Here is a 15,018-nt window from a genome sequence, read left to right on the forward strand (position 1 = left end):
AAGGGTCATTACATCTCAGCTCCAATTAGGAGGGCAAACACTGACAGCTCCTACCCCGCAGAGATGAATGAAGTATTTTCTAAACATCATGCTGCTCTCTAGAATGACTGACTAGAACCAAGGACTCCATTAGGCTGTGCCTTGGTGGTTTTTGTCATCCCAGACAGCAGGCTGGCAAAGTCTTCTTTCACACACAGACACTGTAGGGGAAGACGTTCTACAACTTGACAATTTTTAAAAATATTTTCAAGACTATCATGGTCTTTCCACAGTGTGGCAGTTGTGGGGAATCTCTTGAAAGGGTACAAGGGCTGCTGGGAGAGGATGGTAAAGGTTGAAGCCACTGCATTCCGTGGCAGATGCCAGGCCAGCTGCACTGCATTCAGATTTCCAGGGGAAAAGGTGTTGAAAACTGGCTGCAGTCACCAACTGCGGTGAGGTGGCAGAGAAACACAAAGAGAACTGTGACCCATCTCAGCTTCACCAAATAGTTTGCAATAATTTCCAAAGCCTGGAGCATTGGGGTTGAAAAATCATTAGTCCACCATGTGGGACTTGAGATGCTCCAGACAGAGGAGACAGGTGAGAACAGGAAGTCCTCTCAGCCTCACACCTTTCCAGATCAATAAGAAAGATGCTGTTTAGTCCCAGGAAACACAGCAGCTTTCATTTCTCTGCACACCCAATGCAATTTTCTTAGAGGAACAAACAATGTGACAGGCCCCATCCCATCTAGAGATTGCCCACATGACAAATCTGTGATTGTGCCTCAAGTCTTGAAAGCCCTGCTACACCCTCTCCCCTTCCAAACACAGACATTTATATCTGCTCTGAGCACTTCCAATATCCCTCCTCTCAGCTCCTCCTATTTTTCATTTGGAGTTGCCTGTCATATGATTTGGAGCAAAAATTAGCACTTGGTTCTTGGTAGAACTACACCAGAAACAAACAAGGGGAGAGTTCTCAGAACAACTGAGGGTTCTTTAGTCAGTGCAGCTTGGGAAGAGTCCTTCAACAAAGTACACTGTACTCACACACACTATTTTACATTTAAAAGTAAAGTTTTGTATTTAGTACAAAATACATTTTTTTGCTCCATCAATACACAGAAATCTGGGAAACACATTGTTATCTTGTGTCCTTTCAGCTCAGGCAACAGCAGTGAAGTTTTAATAAGCAAATATACAAAATATTACACTCCTGACAGGGCAGAAAGGGAAGCAGCACAGTTTGGTCCCAAACTGAGCTGCACCAGTATCTCTGGTTTATGTGTAAAAGCACATCCTGGCTTCAGCATTCAGTTCTCTCTGGAAACAATCACAGAATCACAGACTGGCCTGGGTTGGAATGAGAAAGTTCTAAATGAAAATCCATGGAAGAAATGTACAGGTTGTCACGAACACCAAGTTTTCAGGGAAAAGTACATTTGCATAGCAAATCCTGCAGCATATTTATTTGGTTAGAGTTTTTATTTAAATTACTACATGTGCAGGGTATTTTTTGTTTAAAAATGCATTTCTCTCCTTACCTTCTGCTAATTAAAAGGCATTTACCATTTCTCAGAAGTGATGATCTGTTGCTGGCAACATCTGGTTAGTGCAGCACAGAGGCATGGCCTCGTTGTTCATATAAATTCAGGCAAAATAGGAGGAAAAAACATTGCTCTGTAGCAGGACTCTGAAGGATGTGCAGAGTGCCTGTCAATGGCACTCCAGGCAAAACACCTCACTTGCTTTTTCCATGGTAGTGAAATGATGAAAGAAATAATTATTTCACTGCAAAACATGAAAAGGTGACAGCTGAAATGCACTTATTAAACCTTGATAAACCCACTTCCTGATCTCCATTTCCTAAAAGCATCCATCACATTTCTGCAAGCCCAGTGGAACCTGTCTAGGTGTCAGAAACAGTGTCAGCTCCTACAGACAGCCCTGGCATCAAAACATGCCCAGAGACAGATAGCTAAAGAGTATTTCCTCTAATAAGTGCATTTCCCAGAGAACTATTTACAGGCATCAGAAATAAAGCAACACCTTCTAGTGAGGATCTTCGTGATCATCCAGCTAGGACCTAGGAATAAAAGCTTTAGAAATAATCTAAAAAACCTGTGGACCATCCTGCTTAACCTAAGTTCACAGTACTTGGCAGAACAGCTGTCAGCAGAAAGGTTCTCACTCTCTCCTTTATGTTCCTTCTTCCCTGGATTTTCAGTTAAGAGATAAGGGAGAAAATTCAGACAGATCATGACCAAAAGAACCCCAGGAAACTGAATTCATGCTTTAGATTTCTTTTTGAAGAAAACTTCCTGTAGCAAATAAAACGGCCTCTCACAAGAGGATGTGGTTCAGCAGCAGCAGACATGGAAAATCTTCCATTTGGAAATGCATATTTTGCAGATCTCGATTGCAACTACTTAGGGCCGGATGCATTCAGGACTTTCCTTGTTATCTTTTCCTCCTCTGCAGTCCTCTCTCACAGATGCAGGTTTTGGGGCGCAGAGCTGTCAGGGAAAATGAAGTGCAGCTTTAGGACTGTAGGCTAACAGTGAAACCAATGAGTAAAACGAGGAAGAAAAATGCCCATTGCCCTTTCCACCCCAGAATAAAGCCGAACTACTCTTTTCAGTGATGTTTCTTACATTGACAGTGAGTGCTGCCAGCTTTTTCACAGTCCCATGGAATTGCTTTCCTGCGCAATCTGCTCTGAATTCAGTGTTGACACTCTCCTGAGTAGGAGGCTGGACCCTCCCTCAGGGAGGGAACCCCCTGAGGTCTCCTCCAACCCAAATCATTCCACAAATGTGTGATCAACAATCCCTGTGGCTGATACCAGCCAGGACTACAGAGGGCAACAGGCCACCCTCAGCTGGTGACTTCAGAGGCTCTGTGTCCTTCATGCTGGAAAAGATGTGATGGCCATGGCAATGACAGCTGTTCTTTACTGGACAGGTCTGCTCTGGAACCCAGGATGACATTCCAATGGGCACAGAGATGTCCAGGACACTTTTGACAAGGCTAGTGTTAAATATAATAACTTTCAAGCTGGTTTTTTACAGGCAATGGCATTTCAAATCCTTCTCCTACAGAACTGTTATTAAAAGCCATCAAATAATATCTGTAACACTTTCTAGAGAACTAATTGGAGAAAGTGTCATGCTCAGGAGAGAAAACCAATCATGAATATACCAGCTTGGCTGAGAATTTGAGATGTATTTAGGGAGCTATTCTGAGTAATTTACAATGAACGACTTTCCTCAGACTATAAATACAATCTACTCCTTCTCCTTGGGAAAAAAAAGAGAGGTTGTCTTTTTAATTATCACTTTGTAAGCAAAAAGACCAACCAGAAAGACAGTGGGAGGAACAGAGTCAACATGTTTTCCCCCTTGTTACACTCACTGTGATTCTGGGTTTGCTCAAGGAGCATCAAGCAGCTGATTCTCAGACACATCTGCACCATCTCTAAAGCTGCTCAAAAGGCCAGTGGGGATGCAATGAGCCTATTATTCCAAAAGCTGTCAATGAACCTGCACAATTAACAGCCATTTTCAATTTATCTTCAGCCAGTTTCTTTGCTGAGGATTTCTGCATTTGTAGTGCTGTAAGCCACAACCACATCATCCCCTTTCAGATTTAGGTACAGAGTAGAAACCCACCAGGTGATGAAATTTGCAGTTTGTCTTTCTGTGACAGAAAAAGTAGAGCTAAATATACGTAAGACTCCCCACTTTTCCCAGTTTAAGTCCATAACAACGGTCATTATCCACACTGTGCCTGCAGGAATTGAGCAGAAGAAAAGCCTGGAAGACAGAACTTACCCGGATCAGCCACAACTTGTTTCTTTTTGCTGTTGGTGACAATCTCATTTTCATTCATCATTCGTACATCCTGGTCCTCCACATGATTGCTGAAAAGATTGAGATCAGCACAACAGCCAAAATAATCAACATTGTGAAAAGTTATGAGAATCATGGACAAGGTTACCAAAGAAGTGATGTCTGGAGTCCTGGAGGCTGAAGAGCTCCACAGCACAGCCACACTACACAGGATTATCCAGACAGGAAAAGCATTCTGTCCTCATCCACCTGAAGGATTTCTTGCCAGTTTTAATTAGTGGCATTCATTCAGCCACACATTCAAATATAAATATCATATTCACTCTACAATTTTCAAGCCTGCATACACAGCTTGAACCACAAACCAAAGTGAGATTTTAAATCAGAGCTGTACAAGGGGGGTATAAAAATCCTGGTATGGAACTTCCACACTGCTTTGTAATTCTGAAATAGCATTATTTGAAGCTTTTCTGAACTAAACAGAATTCATTTACTGTGACAAGTTTTGCTTGCAGGCTGCTGCAAAATTTTAACCATTTCTTTTTGGGAAAGAAGTAATAACTTCAAAGGTAAATTAAACTAAACTAATTACAGGGGAAAACGTGAGCTGAATTGAAAGGTAAGGAAAACATCACTAATAACATCTCCCTTCCACACAGACAAAACATTTGTGCCTTTGCAACAAAAGAAGTGTATTTTTCTTTCCTCTCCAAATACTGCACAAAATGGGTTTCTACTGAAGAAAAATGTAATGTCTCTCAAACTGTCAGAGTGAATCAGGAGAGCCAATACTGAAGTAACCCAAAACTTACACTATTGATGATAATATCAGACTCAAGTTCAGGTTCATAAAATACTGAACAGTGACATGTGAAACAGAATAGGCCAACATCACAAGCAATAATACCTAAAAGCTCCAGAGCATTTTTAAAATGAAGGGATATTATCCAGCATGTTTTCCATTGCTGCTGGAGTACCCTGTATTTTAGTAGGGTAGGCAGTGGAAAAAAAGAGAAAAGATGATTGCAGACCAGGCTGGGAAGAAAGACCAAGAAAACTCCTGCAGAGAAGTCTGGAAGAGGAGAGGCTCAGCATGTTCTCTACTGGAAAACAGACCATGCAGTGAGTGTGACCCCAAAAACTCCTCTTTAAAGTAGATCAAAGGATGTATGTCTTATAAATACGAGCAAAGGAAGTCATGTAAAAAAGATCTGTAATTACAGCTGGTGCTTCCCTGCTTCCAATAAAATAATTTTACTCATAGAAAGATCTGAAGCTGAGGAAAGTAAAGGTTGGTTTCCCCTCCTCCTCCTTTTTCTATCCCATTGAAAAATTTCTCAAAACTTTTATTTCCCCAAGGCATTCTCATTTCAGTAACTTTTTCACTTTGAGAAATTGTTCACCTCCAAATTTTACCATGACAACACAGCCACTCATACAAAAACATGAGTCTAACACAATACATCCAAACAATAACAATTTATTTAACCTCTGACAGCACCAGTGGCCAACAGCCAATGCTTTAGGGAAACACAAGAAAACAAACCCTGTAGGCAAATGTGAACTTCTGTCTCTAATCAGGGCATCTTATATTCTTTCTGCTTATTTCTAAATGTTTGAATATTCTTCTGAATGGATCCCATACCATTTTTGCCATACAAAACTCACCCTTTTTTTCCAAGTGATGCATGTGCAAGACATTCTATTTGTCAGCTGTCCAACATACAAGAAAGTATTCATTTCTATGAGCCTTCATTTTTTTCACTTTTCAATCCCATTTAAAACAAATTATTCTTTCAATCTTTACTTTCCTTGCCAGAGACTGTTTTTTAGACCCTACCAATCCTGACCTTCTAAATGTAAGAGCATTTTTCACTGCATTTCATCACATTCTCCATGAGATTGTCAGCTTAGTGGTTTCAAAGTGTCATTACCCCAAACGCAATTTATTTCTCATTTTAGAAGTTCATTATTTTAGACTGTTTATAAAATAGTAGAGTTCTGGCTCCTTAATTAGCATCTGTGTCAAATCAGAGGAGTTTATTTTCTTTAATTTTGAAGCTTGTTTTTTTCATTAACTTTCTATTTTTTCCCCCTCTATGGAATATCATTGAGATTTATTAATCCTCCTCTGTGGAAGCCAAACTTTTTTATTTTGTGTTTACAGGCTTTCATGAAAACATATGTAAAAACACATCAGGAATGCCAGGAAGTGCTAAAAGATGCTTGCAAACAACGCTGGTAATTTGGTCCTCATATCTAAAAACCTACTTATTCCTCATCAAGTGAGGCCAAGGATGCTCTGGAAGGGGATTTTTCCTCAGCAATACACACATTGCTGGCATCAGTCACATAAAAGCAGCTTTTAAAGCCAAGATTCTTTGTCCCAGCCAAGATCCTCTCACGTACCTGATAACAGTTCTCCTCTCCTGATGGCAAACCCTCTCATCATCTGTGAAGAGGATGGTGTGGTAGGGGACCACGGGATCGCACGTGGGGAGGATGCCTGACACCACATGGCTCACCATGTCCAGAATCCCATTGTACACAAGCAAATCATCTACCAGAAGCTAAAAATATTGAAGAAATCAACAAAAAATCCATCTAGAAATCAGGTCTTGCTTTCAGCAGTTGTCTCTAGCAATTAAGTAGAAAGCATTTTGCCCTGTTTGTTTCACAAGTCCGGTTATTAATTTAGCTTTTGTTCCTTAAAACTTCCATTTTTCTCTATTTGCTGCTGGAGTTGGATTTTTTTTTTCCTCCCCAACTTTTTTATCTTCTCACTGATGTTTTTTAATGCAGCTTTCAAGTAGGTAATTAAAAATGTATTTCATGTTTTACATAATTGCCATTCTATTTATTGCAGTGAATCACTCTTAAATCTAGGAATTAATGAATCTCACCTCACTTCGGCTGTCTAAAACTTGGGTTTGTAGTTCAAACTAGTCCTCCAGGCCTACTCTACAGTCAGTGGAAAAAGAGAAGTGTTATCCTGTCTTAAGACAATTATCTAAGAAAAAAATCAGATAAAGTTTTCTTTCCCTGAACAAAAAAAAGGGAGGACAGATGACAGGCATAGATTAGTCATTTTAATACTGAATGCAGAGTTAAATGGGATGAATCCCATCCTTTGAGATCACATGGAATGGCACTTCAGTAAACTGTGAGAACACGTACAGAAATGGAGCTGGCTGACGCACCAGGACATACAAAATGCACAGGAAAATGACTTACACCAAACTCTTTCACACCCCTCTGAGGCGTCTTGGCATAATTCCATAACTTGATCATTGACACCGTAGTAGGTACGTCAAAAATGACATATACCCTATTCACCTGTAAAAGAGAATTCATTTACATTTAACAGCACAAATTCCCAAAAGAAATTAAATTCTCATGCATGTTACATCAAAAGAGGTTCATGTTTAAAGAGATATAGCTGGAGGAGAGGTAACTGATGTTGAGGATGGAAGTTCAGCTATCATCCCTGCTGTAATTCCCAGGTGTTGGCTCTACCCCACAGCTGCGCTCTCAAAAGTACAGAAGATGAGATCTAGACTGTCCTCATCATCCTAGACTGCCTGGAAATTGGAAGAGGGGGAGAGAGACACTTTTAATGAGTATTTCATAAACCAAATACAGACGTGTCCTTAAGGATAAGACAAGCTGGTGCCTCTTCTGTTCTGTTCTATTCTGAATGGAGCCTGAAAGAAAGATGGAGAGACACCATCTACAAGGGTCTGGAGTGCCAGGACAAGGGGGAATGCTTCCCAATGCCAGAGGGCAGGGTTAGATGGGATACTGGGAGGGAATTGTCCCCTGTGAGGGTGGGGAGGCCCTGGGCACAGGGTACCCAGGGAAGCTGTGGCTGCCCCTGGAAGCATCAAAGGCCAGGTTGGACAGGGCTGGGAACAACCTGGTCTAGTGGAAGGGGTCCCTGCCCATGGCAGGGGGTGGCACTGGATGGGCTTTAAGGCCCCTTCCAACCCAAACCAGTCTGTGAGTCAATGATTTTATGATATTCTATTCCATTTCTTTCTACCAAATACGAATGCAATCCACCTTCCTATTGGCAAGACTAAAATTTCCCCTGTATGCTTTAAAGCTATTGCAGAAATGTTGCAATTTCTGTGTGTTATACTACCAGGAATTTAGAGACAATCCTCCAGATGCTTCCTAAACAATTACTGCTTGAGGTATTATTCATTTGCCTTACAGTGACGTTAATGTCAAGATGTTAAGACCAAAGATTAGGCTGCAGGAAACCAATCTTGCCTGTTACAGTTAATTCTATGCTTTTCCTTTCATGAGCCACTATATCAACTTTGGATCAACATAGCTTAAGCTTCATCTTTAGCATCCTCTGAAGTTTTAATCCTTTGATGTACTAGAGAAGATACTGTAGCTTATATTAAATCATTATGCTGGGGTTTTTTAACTGAAGAAAGAAAGGTAGAGTGGATCAATAGAAATGTTTGCATCTGTGATTTTCCACGAGACAACTGGGGCATTGTCTCCAACAACAACTGTTAGTCCCACAGCAAATTATATATTTGATTGAAAATCCATTCAAACAAAAAAATAAAATGACAGTCAGTAACAGGGGAACAAATAATTCAAATTCTGCTTATGTAAGTAAAGAATTTGAAAAACAGGAAATCACTTTTAGAATGAAAAAGGAAAAGGCATCTAGGAAGGAAAAGAAAGGCCATAATATCAATTCCCTTCAAGTTTTTGAACCTCCAACACATCAAAGAGCTACTGCAGCTTTCCAAGCAGCCTGCACTGAGGATGGGAGTGTTCACCAGCCCTGCTTCAGCAGCCCAGCTCCAGAGGCTGAGCATCAATAGGCTGATTGCCTCATCCAGCACCTCCTGGCTGAACAACCATCCCAGGGAAGATGGAGGAGGGAAAAGTACTCTGTGGATCTTACAAAGGTGTAATTTGTTACAGTTCAAGGACAGAAAACGCCATTAAATTGCTTCTGTCTCCTGCATTTCACATTATCAATTTACCCTTTAATGCTGGTATTTTGTGCTCTTCTGCAGTACTTTGGTGTCAGGCAGAACAACACAAAGCAGTGGCTGCACCTCTGAGAGAACTCCAAGGCCTGTTCTTTTCCTTTTTCCCAAGTGAAACAGCCTCTGCAAGCATGTCTTTTGTAAGGACATGAGTACACTCAGATGGCTGTCAAATCAATCAGTCATCCTGTTATAATGGATATCTGAGCATCCCATCAAATTGCCAGGATTCAAGATATGGGATCTACACAGTAGGAGCCTCAAGCACTACACAGACTTTCCACTTTCCTAGGAAATGCAAGTGGTCACTATTCTCAAGTATATCTAAAAGCTTTACCTTAATTATAGCCCTGCATTACAACACATAATGATATAAATTAACAATTCCTGGCTTTTAATATTCTAATTAATAACTGCAACATATGGAGCCACGATTTTTCCAACACAGTAAGTGATAACTTACCACATGTCAGGTTTATACTTCGTTTTCTTTTCAAATCCATTCTCTTATAGGAAATAAAAAACACCTTAATTATGTCCATTACAGGCCCCTAAAAAATGTCCTTTCCCAAAACAACATCAGAACTCATCTAAGTTTATCTACTTTTCCTGTTTAGATTTTTGATATCCCATCTATTAAACATGGAACTTCTAAAAGGGCTGAATCACTTGTGGCCTTAGGACATGAAATGCTAAGTCTGCCATCCCTAATCTATAAATTTGAATTCAACACAGATAATGAGATTAAAAAAGAATTTCTCACTGCTGGAAAAACATTCATTGCATTTTGTAGAAATGAACCTAAAAGCACCAGAAAGGTGTTTATTGCACAGAAATCCTTCATCAGTATCGTCGTCACAGTAACTCAAAAACCATCTCTGGAAAATCTTCTGCTGTTGCCCCACGGAGACAGGAGATTACAAACCTGGGAAACCTCCATTGCTGCTGCCTGTGCAGTGCAGAGAGGCTGCACCAAAAACAACTTCTAAAAAGCAGTGATTTAGCATCACTTACTAATATCAAATTTAGCTACAAATTATATATGCTTCCCCCTTCCTCCATGCTTCCAGTTCCATCCACACACAGCACTAAAACAGAATGAAAAGGGAAAATGTACCAAACCAGGAAGAACTGGTGCCAGCCACATGTGTCTGCCATCAGTGGTGTCATTTACTCTGTCAATCAGTTTGTCTGGAGTCCGGATGTCTCCAGATACATCATCTAAAATGTTGACACTATCTGGAAAAGCAGCAATATCTGAAAAAAAACTTTAAGCATAAATAACCCAAAAAGGGATATTTCAGAAACATCATATTTAAAACTTTATGCTCTTCCCAACTCCATGAATGAGTTTCCACCACTACAGCAGTACTCCCAGGATTTCACAGCTGAGGAACTTGGGGGCACATTTTTAAAAGCAGGACAACCCTTAGATATTCTGGCATTCAAATTTATTTTTAAAATAGGAATCAAGTAACTAGCTGCATTTAATTTATTCTCAAATATGTACTTATGACTTCATCAGTAAAGTTCCATTATCAGTAATAAGCAATTCCCAGCTTTTTGGTGACAAAGTCCCATATTTTTACCATAAACTTGTGAAAATTCCTCATATAAAACATATCTCAAGAAGAGTGTCTTTGCAGGAGGCAGTCATCACTCAGACTAGGTTTTGCTTGAGTTTCTCAAGGTTTGTGGTAAAAATCAGTAACTGTGTAACAAAACCTTTTTTCACTTCTTTGAGAGGGAAAGATTAAACCTCCATTGAACAGACAACCAGATTTTCTCTGTAAGAGAACATTTACATTTAAAACATATATGAATGTTAAAGACATGCAAAGAAACGTGGAGATGAATGGCACTGTCTTCAGAATTATGAATCCTGAGCAATCCAGTTTGAGGGACATTAATTTCCCCTTGTCCTGCTATCTAAAGTCTGTAAGAGTTTATAAAGAATTTAAGGAATGACACAGCAATGCCTCAAGTGTTTAAGAAAAGCTTGCTCCAGATTCAGTAGTGAATTATCACATTAAATACTGCACTAAGACAAATATGCACTTTTAGGATCCTAATACATCCCATACACAACTGCACAGGCAGAACAAGTGATCATTCAAAACAAGCTGAGGTTTCTTTATCTGGCATTGTTTTGTACTGTAGAGCTGTACCAGGTAAGTTAAAAATCCCTGATTCTTAAAGACAATTTGTTACCACTTCTCAATTTCAAAATGCTTCTTGTCCATTGCAAATGTTTCAAGTTCAGGGTGTATCACACAAATCAAAACAGCACTTGGGAAAAAGCCTTTATTTCACTGAATTCCCTATTTATCAGGCAGTGAGGATCCTTAGAGACAAACGATTCCTGCAGCATTTGTTCTATTTATTCTTTCTAGGGGGCTAAGAATGTTCCTTTCCATGTACCTGAACTATGGGAGTTGTATGTTGGGGTATGAAGCTTTCAGCTCCTAAAAGACTTTAGCTGGTACAGAGCACCAAGTGTAACCCTGATGAACATCAATCTTCCAAACATGCTCTTCATTCCCTGCAATAGTCAATAAATTCTGCCTTTGTAATACAAAAACAAAAGGGGGGACCTGATGAGATTGACAGCCAGACTGACAGTCTCACAGAATCACACCTGAAACCAGGCAGAATTTACCCGTGAGAATATGACAGTGAAATTTTGCAGCTTCAGTGAAACCCACAGAGAAGGCCAAGAAGATAATCAATGAGAGAAGATGTTCTGGACACCAGGAGAGGGTGTTCTTGTTATGGGACATTGAGAGTGTACAAGGAAGAACTCGTGGATAGTATGTAGCAGTTATACCTTTGCTTGTATAGCTGATTGTTTACTGCCTGAATGGCCATTGTTTGTTAGCCTTGTCATTGTTTGCTAAGCAGCCAATCTCAATAGGCCACAGCCATTGTGAAGAGGTATAAGAAAAGCAGTAGAAAAAATAAAAAATCTTTCTACCTCTCTTGACTATAGATTATGACTAGTGTGGCTTTTATGTCTGCCTCGACAAAGCCACAATGGGAGCTGTATGGTGGGGTATGAAGCTTTCAGCTCCTAAAAGACTTTAGCTGGTACAGAGCACCAAGTATAACCCTGATGAACATCAATCTTCCAAACATGCTCTTCATTCCCTCTGTTGGATATCCAGGGAACACTGAATCAAATTCAAACTCTCAGCCCTGATCTTCATGACTGCATTGGGTGTCTAGAACAGCCTAAATCTCCAGAACGAGAGTTATGAAAAATTTCTTTCTTGAGGCACAATGAAAGATTCCATAAAAAGAAAAAGCACTGAACTCAATGAATTTATAGCTCAGCAAACTTTCTGATCTTTCCACACCACAGAAGAAATAAATGTCAAGAGCAGAAAATACCACGCCCTTCTTAAGCCTTCCCTTCTCTAACCTTGTCCTGCTTTGTTGGTGCATCCCATTCAGAGAAGAAATGTTCTGGAAGTATATAGAATCCATAAAAACATATGGAAACAAGGTTCATTGCCCAAAGACAGAGAAATAGAAGCAGAGTTAATCACACAGGACCTGGCAATCTGGAAGGGATGCCCTGTGACAAATGCCTGTGCATCAACAGGGCCAGAGGGGCTTGGTGTGCAAAGGATACTGTTTTCAGTCAGTAAGATTTGCTCTCCATGTTCATTGAACAACTCCAGTCCATTTAAACCAATGTAGTAGGGATCACCCCAACTCGTCAGGAGCTGAAACTGGAAAATAACTATAAAAAGCAAAATGCTATTAAGGAAAATATCGATACAGAAGCTTTGTCCTAACAGACAATTTAATCTGCAGTTTGAAAAATAATTGTGCAGCCCATGATGTCAGATGCTCTTATTTGCAGTTCAGGAGAAAAAGCTACCAGGGTATCTGAAAACAGGCCACAGATTCATATCTTATGTTTCATTGATTCATTCTTAAGCTGTACTTTATGGAAGCCTTTCTCATATTCTTGGTAGCTTGTTAACACCTTAAAGCACCAGAAAGTATGGGATTCAAAAAGCTCAGGACTCCTAAGCTTTTGGTATGTAACTCTGAAATACTCTTTATGACAAGGAAGATGACAGGGAAGGATACAACCACAGGGCATTAATGGTGCTTCATAGTCCATACTGGCTTGTTCCAGTGTCCTTGAAGAAGTCCTGCCAAAAAAACCCACGGCAAACCAGGTTTTTTATGTACCCTTGGCTCATTCAGAAAAGAAGATAACAAATCCAAAGAAACAAACCTCCACAAATACCACCCTAACCACTCCACCTGTGATTATGGACCAGACCACCCTCAGACCTCACTAAAATCTGGTTATAGTTAAAACCCAGTGAAACTCTGCTCTAAGTGCTCCATGTTTTCATCCAGGAGCCTCACACAGTCACCTTCCACAGGGAATGTGAAATAACACTAAAACAGTGAAGAGAAATTGTTTGGTTCAGACAACAAAGACATCCGACTTTACCTCCTGTGTACTTTAGGAGCTGGCTGGGGTTGTAGATGGTCAAGAAAGAGAATTTCTTGGGCAAAGTCGAAGTGGCAGTTGCCTGGTCCCTTGCGGATAAGGAAGCCCTCCAGGGGCGAGATGCTGTGCCCATCCAGCATCACATGGACCACCTTAGCCTGGTTTAAAAGAACAAAACATAAGATTACATGACATGACATTACTTAAAATAGATTGCCAACCATTCCATTCACTTCAGTGACTGAAATCATTTCATTCGTTTAGCTGTACTCATTTCATTCCTCTATAGCATGACTTCCTTTGGAAAAAGAAAGCCTAACCCAGCAGATACCAGTTGCAATCCATAGTGTCCATGTCATCACTGACATTGATGGGGATGGGAGAGGTGAGGATTTGAGGGGGAAAATACTGAAAAAAAGTACTGACAGATCCTTCCATTACTGCATGTCACTAGATCTCAGGAAACTGAAGCTTCCCTTCTTCACAGAGAGGGTGGTCAAGCATTGGCACAGGCTGTCCAGGGAAGTGGTGGAGATCCCATCTCTGGAGGGATTTAAAAGAGGTGTAGGAGAGGTACCTGGGGACATGGGTTAGTGCTGGCCTTGGCAGTGTGAGGTTTACAGTTTGACATGATCACCTTACAGGTCTTTCCCAACCTAAACAATTCTCTGATTCCTGAGCCTGCAGCAGTATTTACACACATTAAGAGAGGGGGAAGCCTCAGCTTTCAAGTCAGCCCATGTCACAAAGGGGATTTGAGGAGACATCATGCACATGAATGCTCTGCTAAGGCAGCTGTGATTGCCCAGCTCTGGCTGAGGGCACCCTTCCAGAAATCCCACAGCCTGGTGCTCTCTCCAGAGCAGACTTTGGTGTCTGTGTTGCATTTACAGAAGCCTGTAATTCAGCAGTTCTATTTATCTTTGTGGCAGGTGGCACTTGGACTTCTCCAGGATCATGCAAACACATCTGCCAAGCAGTGCTGTGTGTAACCTAAGGGCATATGAATAAAGAAAAGGTACCTGTACCAGACAGAGGCAATTGAGCTGTGGCCACCTCAGAGATGTGAGCACACCTTATCCAGCCTCTGAAGGTTAAAATGAATAGTTCAAGCACATTTATGCAGATGAGGCAGGAGTCCTGGCCCCTTCACCCTCCCCTAGTTCCATATGGAGCTGCATCCATGATCCCAGGCACAGAACAATTCAATCACGCAGCAACAATTCATCACTGCACCTTGCTCTCTAATACATTAAATATAACTTAATGTTCATCACAAGCAGCATCTTTCACTAAGTACCAGTTTGTACTAGACTAGAGGAGAGGCTCAGATCATTTCCATGAAGATTAATTAGGAGGGAATGTTTGTAGGACTACCAAGTGTGGAGAAATAACTATTTCTGGCTTCATCTTTAATACACTTGGGATCGAAGAAAGGAAATATCTTTTTCATATGAGAAACTCTTCTGCATGCTGCTTTCCAGCTGAATAAGTCTGCCAGGCTAAGGAGAGGAAGTGAGAAATCCACTGAAATACACTTTCCTAAACGGAAACTCATAGTGAATGGGAAGTCTGGAGAGTCAGAGATGAAATCTTACCTATTATACCACAGCTGCTTATATTTATGTGCCCTTTACAGCCCTCATTTCTAAGTAATTCTCATCATCTGAGGAGGCACTCAGCCG

At 40.7% G+C, this 15,018-nt stretch overlaps 1 protein-coding gene across 4 annotated transcripts in view; it reads right to left on the minus strand.

The window, feature by feature from the left end:
- Positions 1–957: 957 nt before the first annotated feature.
- The window catches only part of LOC125334495 (katanin interacting protein), a 58,312-nt gene continuing 44,251 nt past the window's right edge, over positions 958–15,018 (minus strand). For all 4 annotated transcript variants that reach the window (XM_048321350.1, XM_048321351.1, XM_048321349.1 and 1 more), the window contains exons 20-27: positions 13,334–13,491; positions 12,958–13,022; positions 12,491–12,601; positions 9,974–10,113; positions 7,070–7,171; positions 6,245–6,405; positions 3,818–3,906; positions 958–2,500 (exon numbers count right to left, since the gene is read on the minus strand). In XM_048321350.1, the coding sequence (XP_048177307.1) occupies positions 2,445–2,500; positions 3,818–3,906; positions 6,245–6,405; positions 7,070–7,171; positions 9,974–10,113; positions 12,491–12,601; positions 12,958–13,022; positions 13,334–13,491 (882 nt within the window). In that variant the 3' untranslated portion in view covers positions 958–2,444. The remainder of the gene's footprint in view (positions 2,501–3,817; positions 3,907–6,244; positions 6,406–7,069; positions 7,172–9,973; positions 10,114–12,490; positions 12,602–12,957; positions 13,023–13,333; positions 13,492–15,018) is intronic.

This window comes from Corvus hawaiiensis, chromosome 16 (genome assembly GCF_020740725.1).
Source record: "Corvus hawaiiensis isolate bCorHaw1 chromosome 16, bCorHaw1.pri.cur, whole genome shotgun sequence".
NCBI lineage: Eukaryota > Metazoa > Chordata > Aves > Passeriformes > Corvidae > Corvus > Corvus hawaiiensis.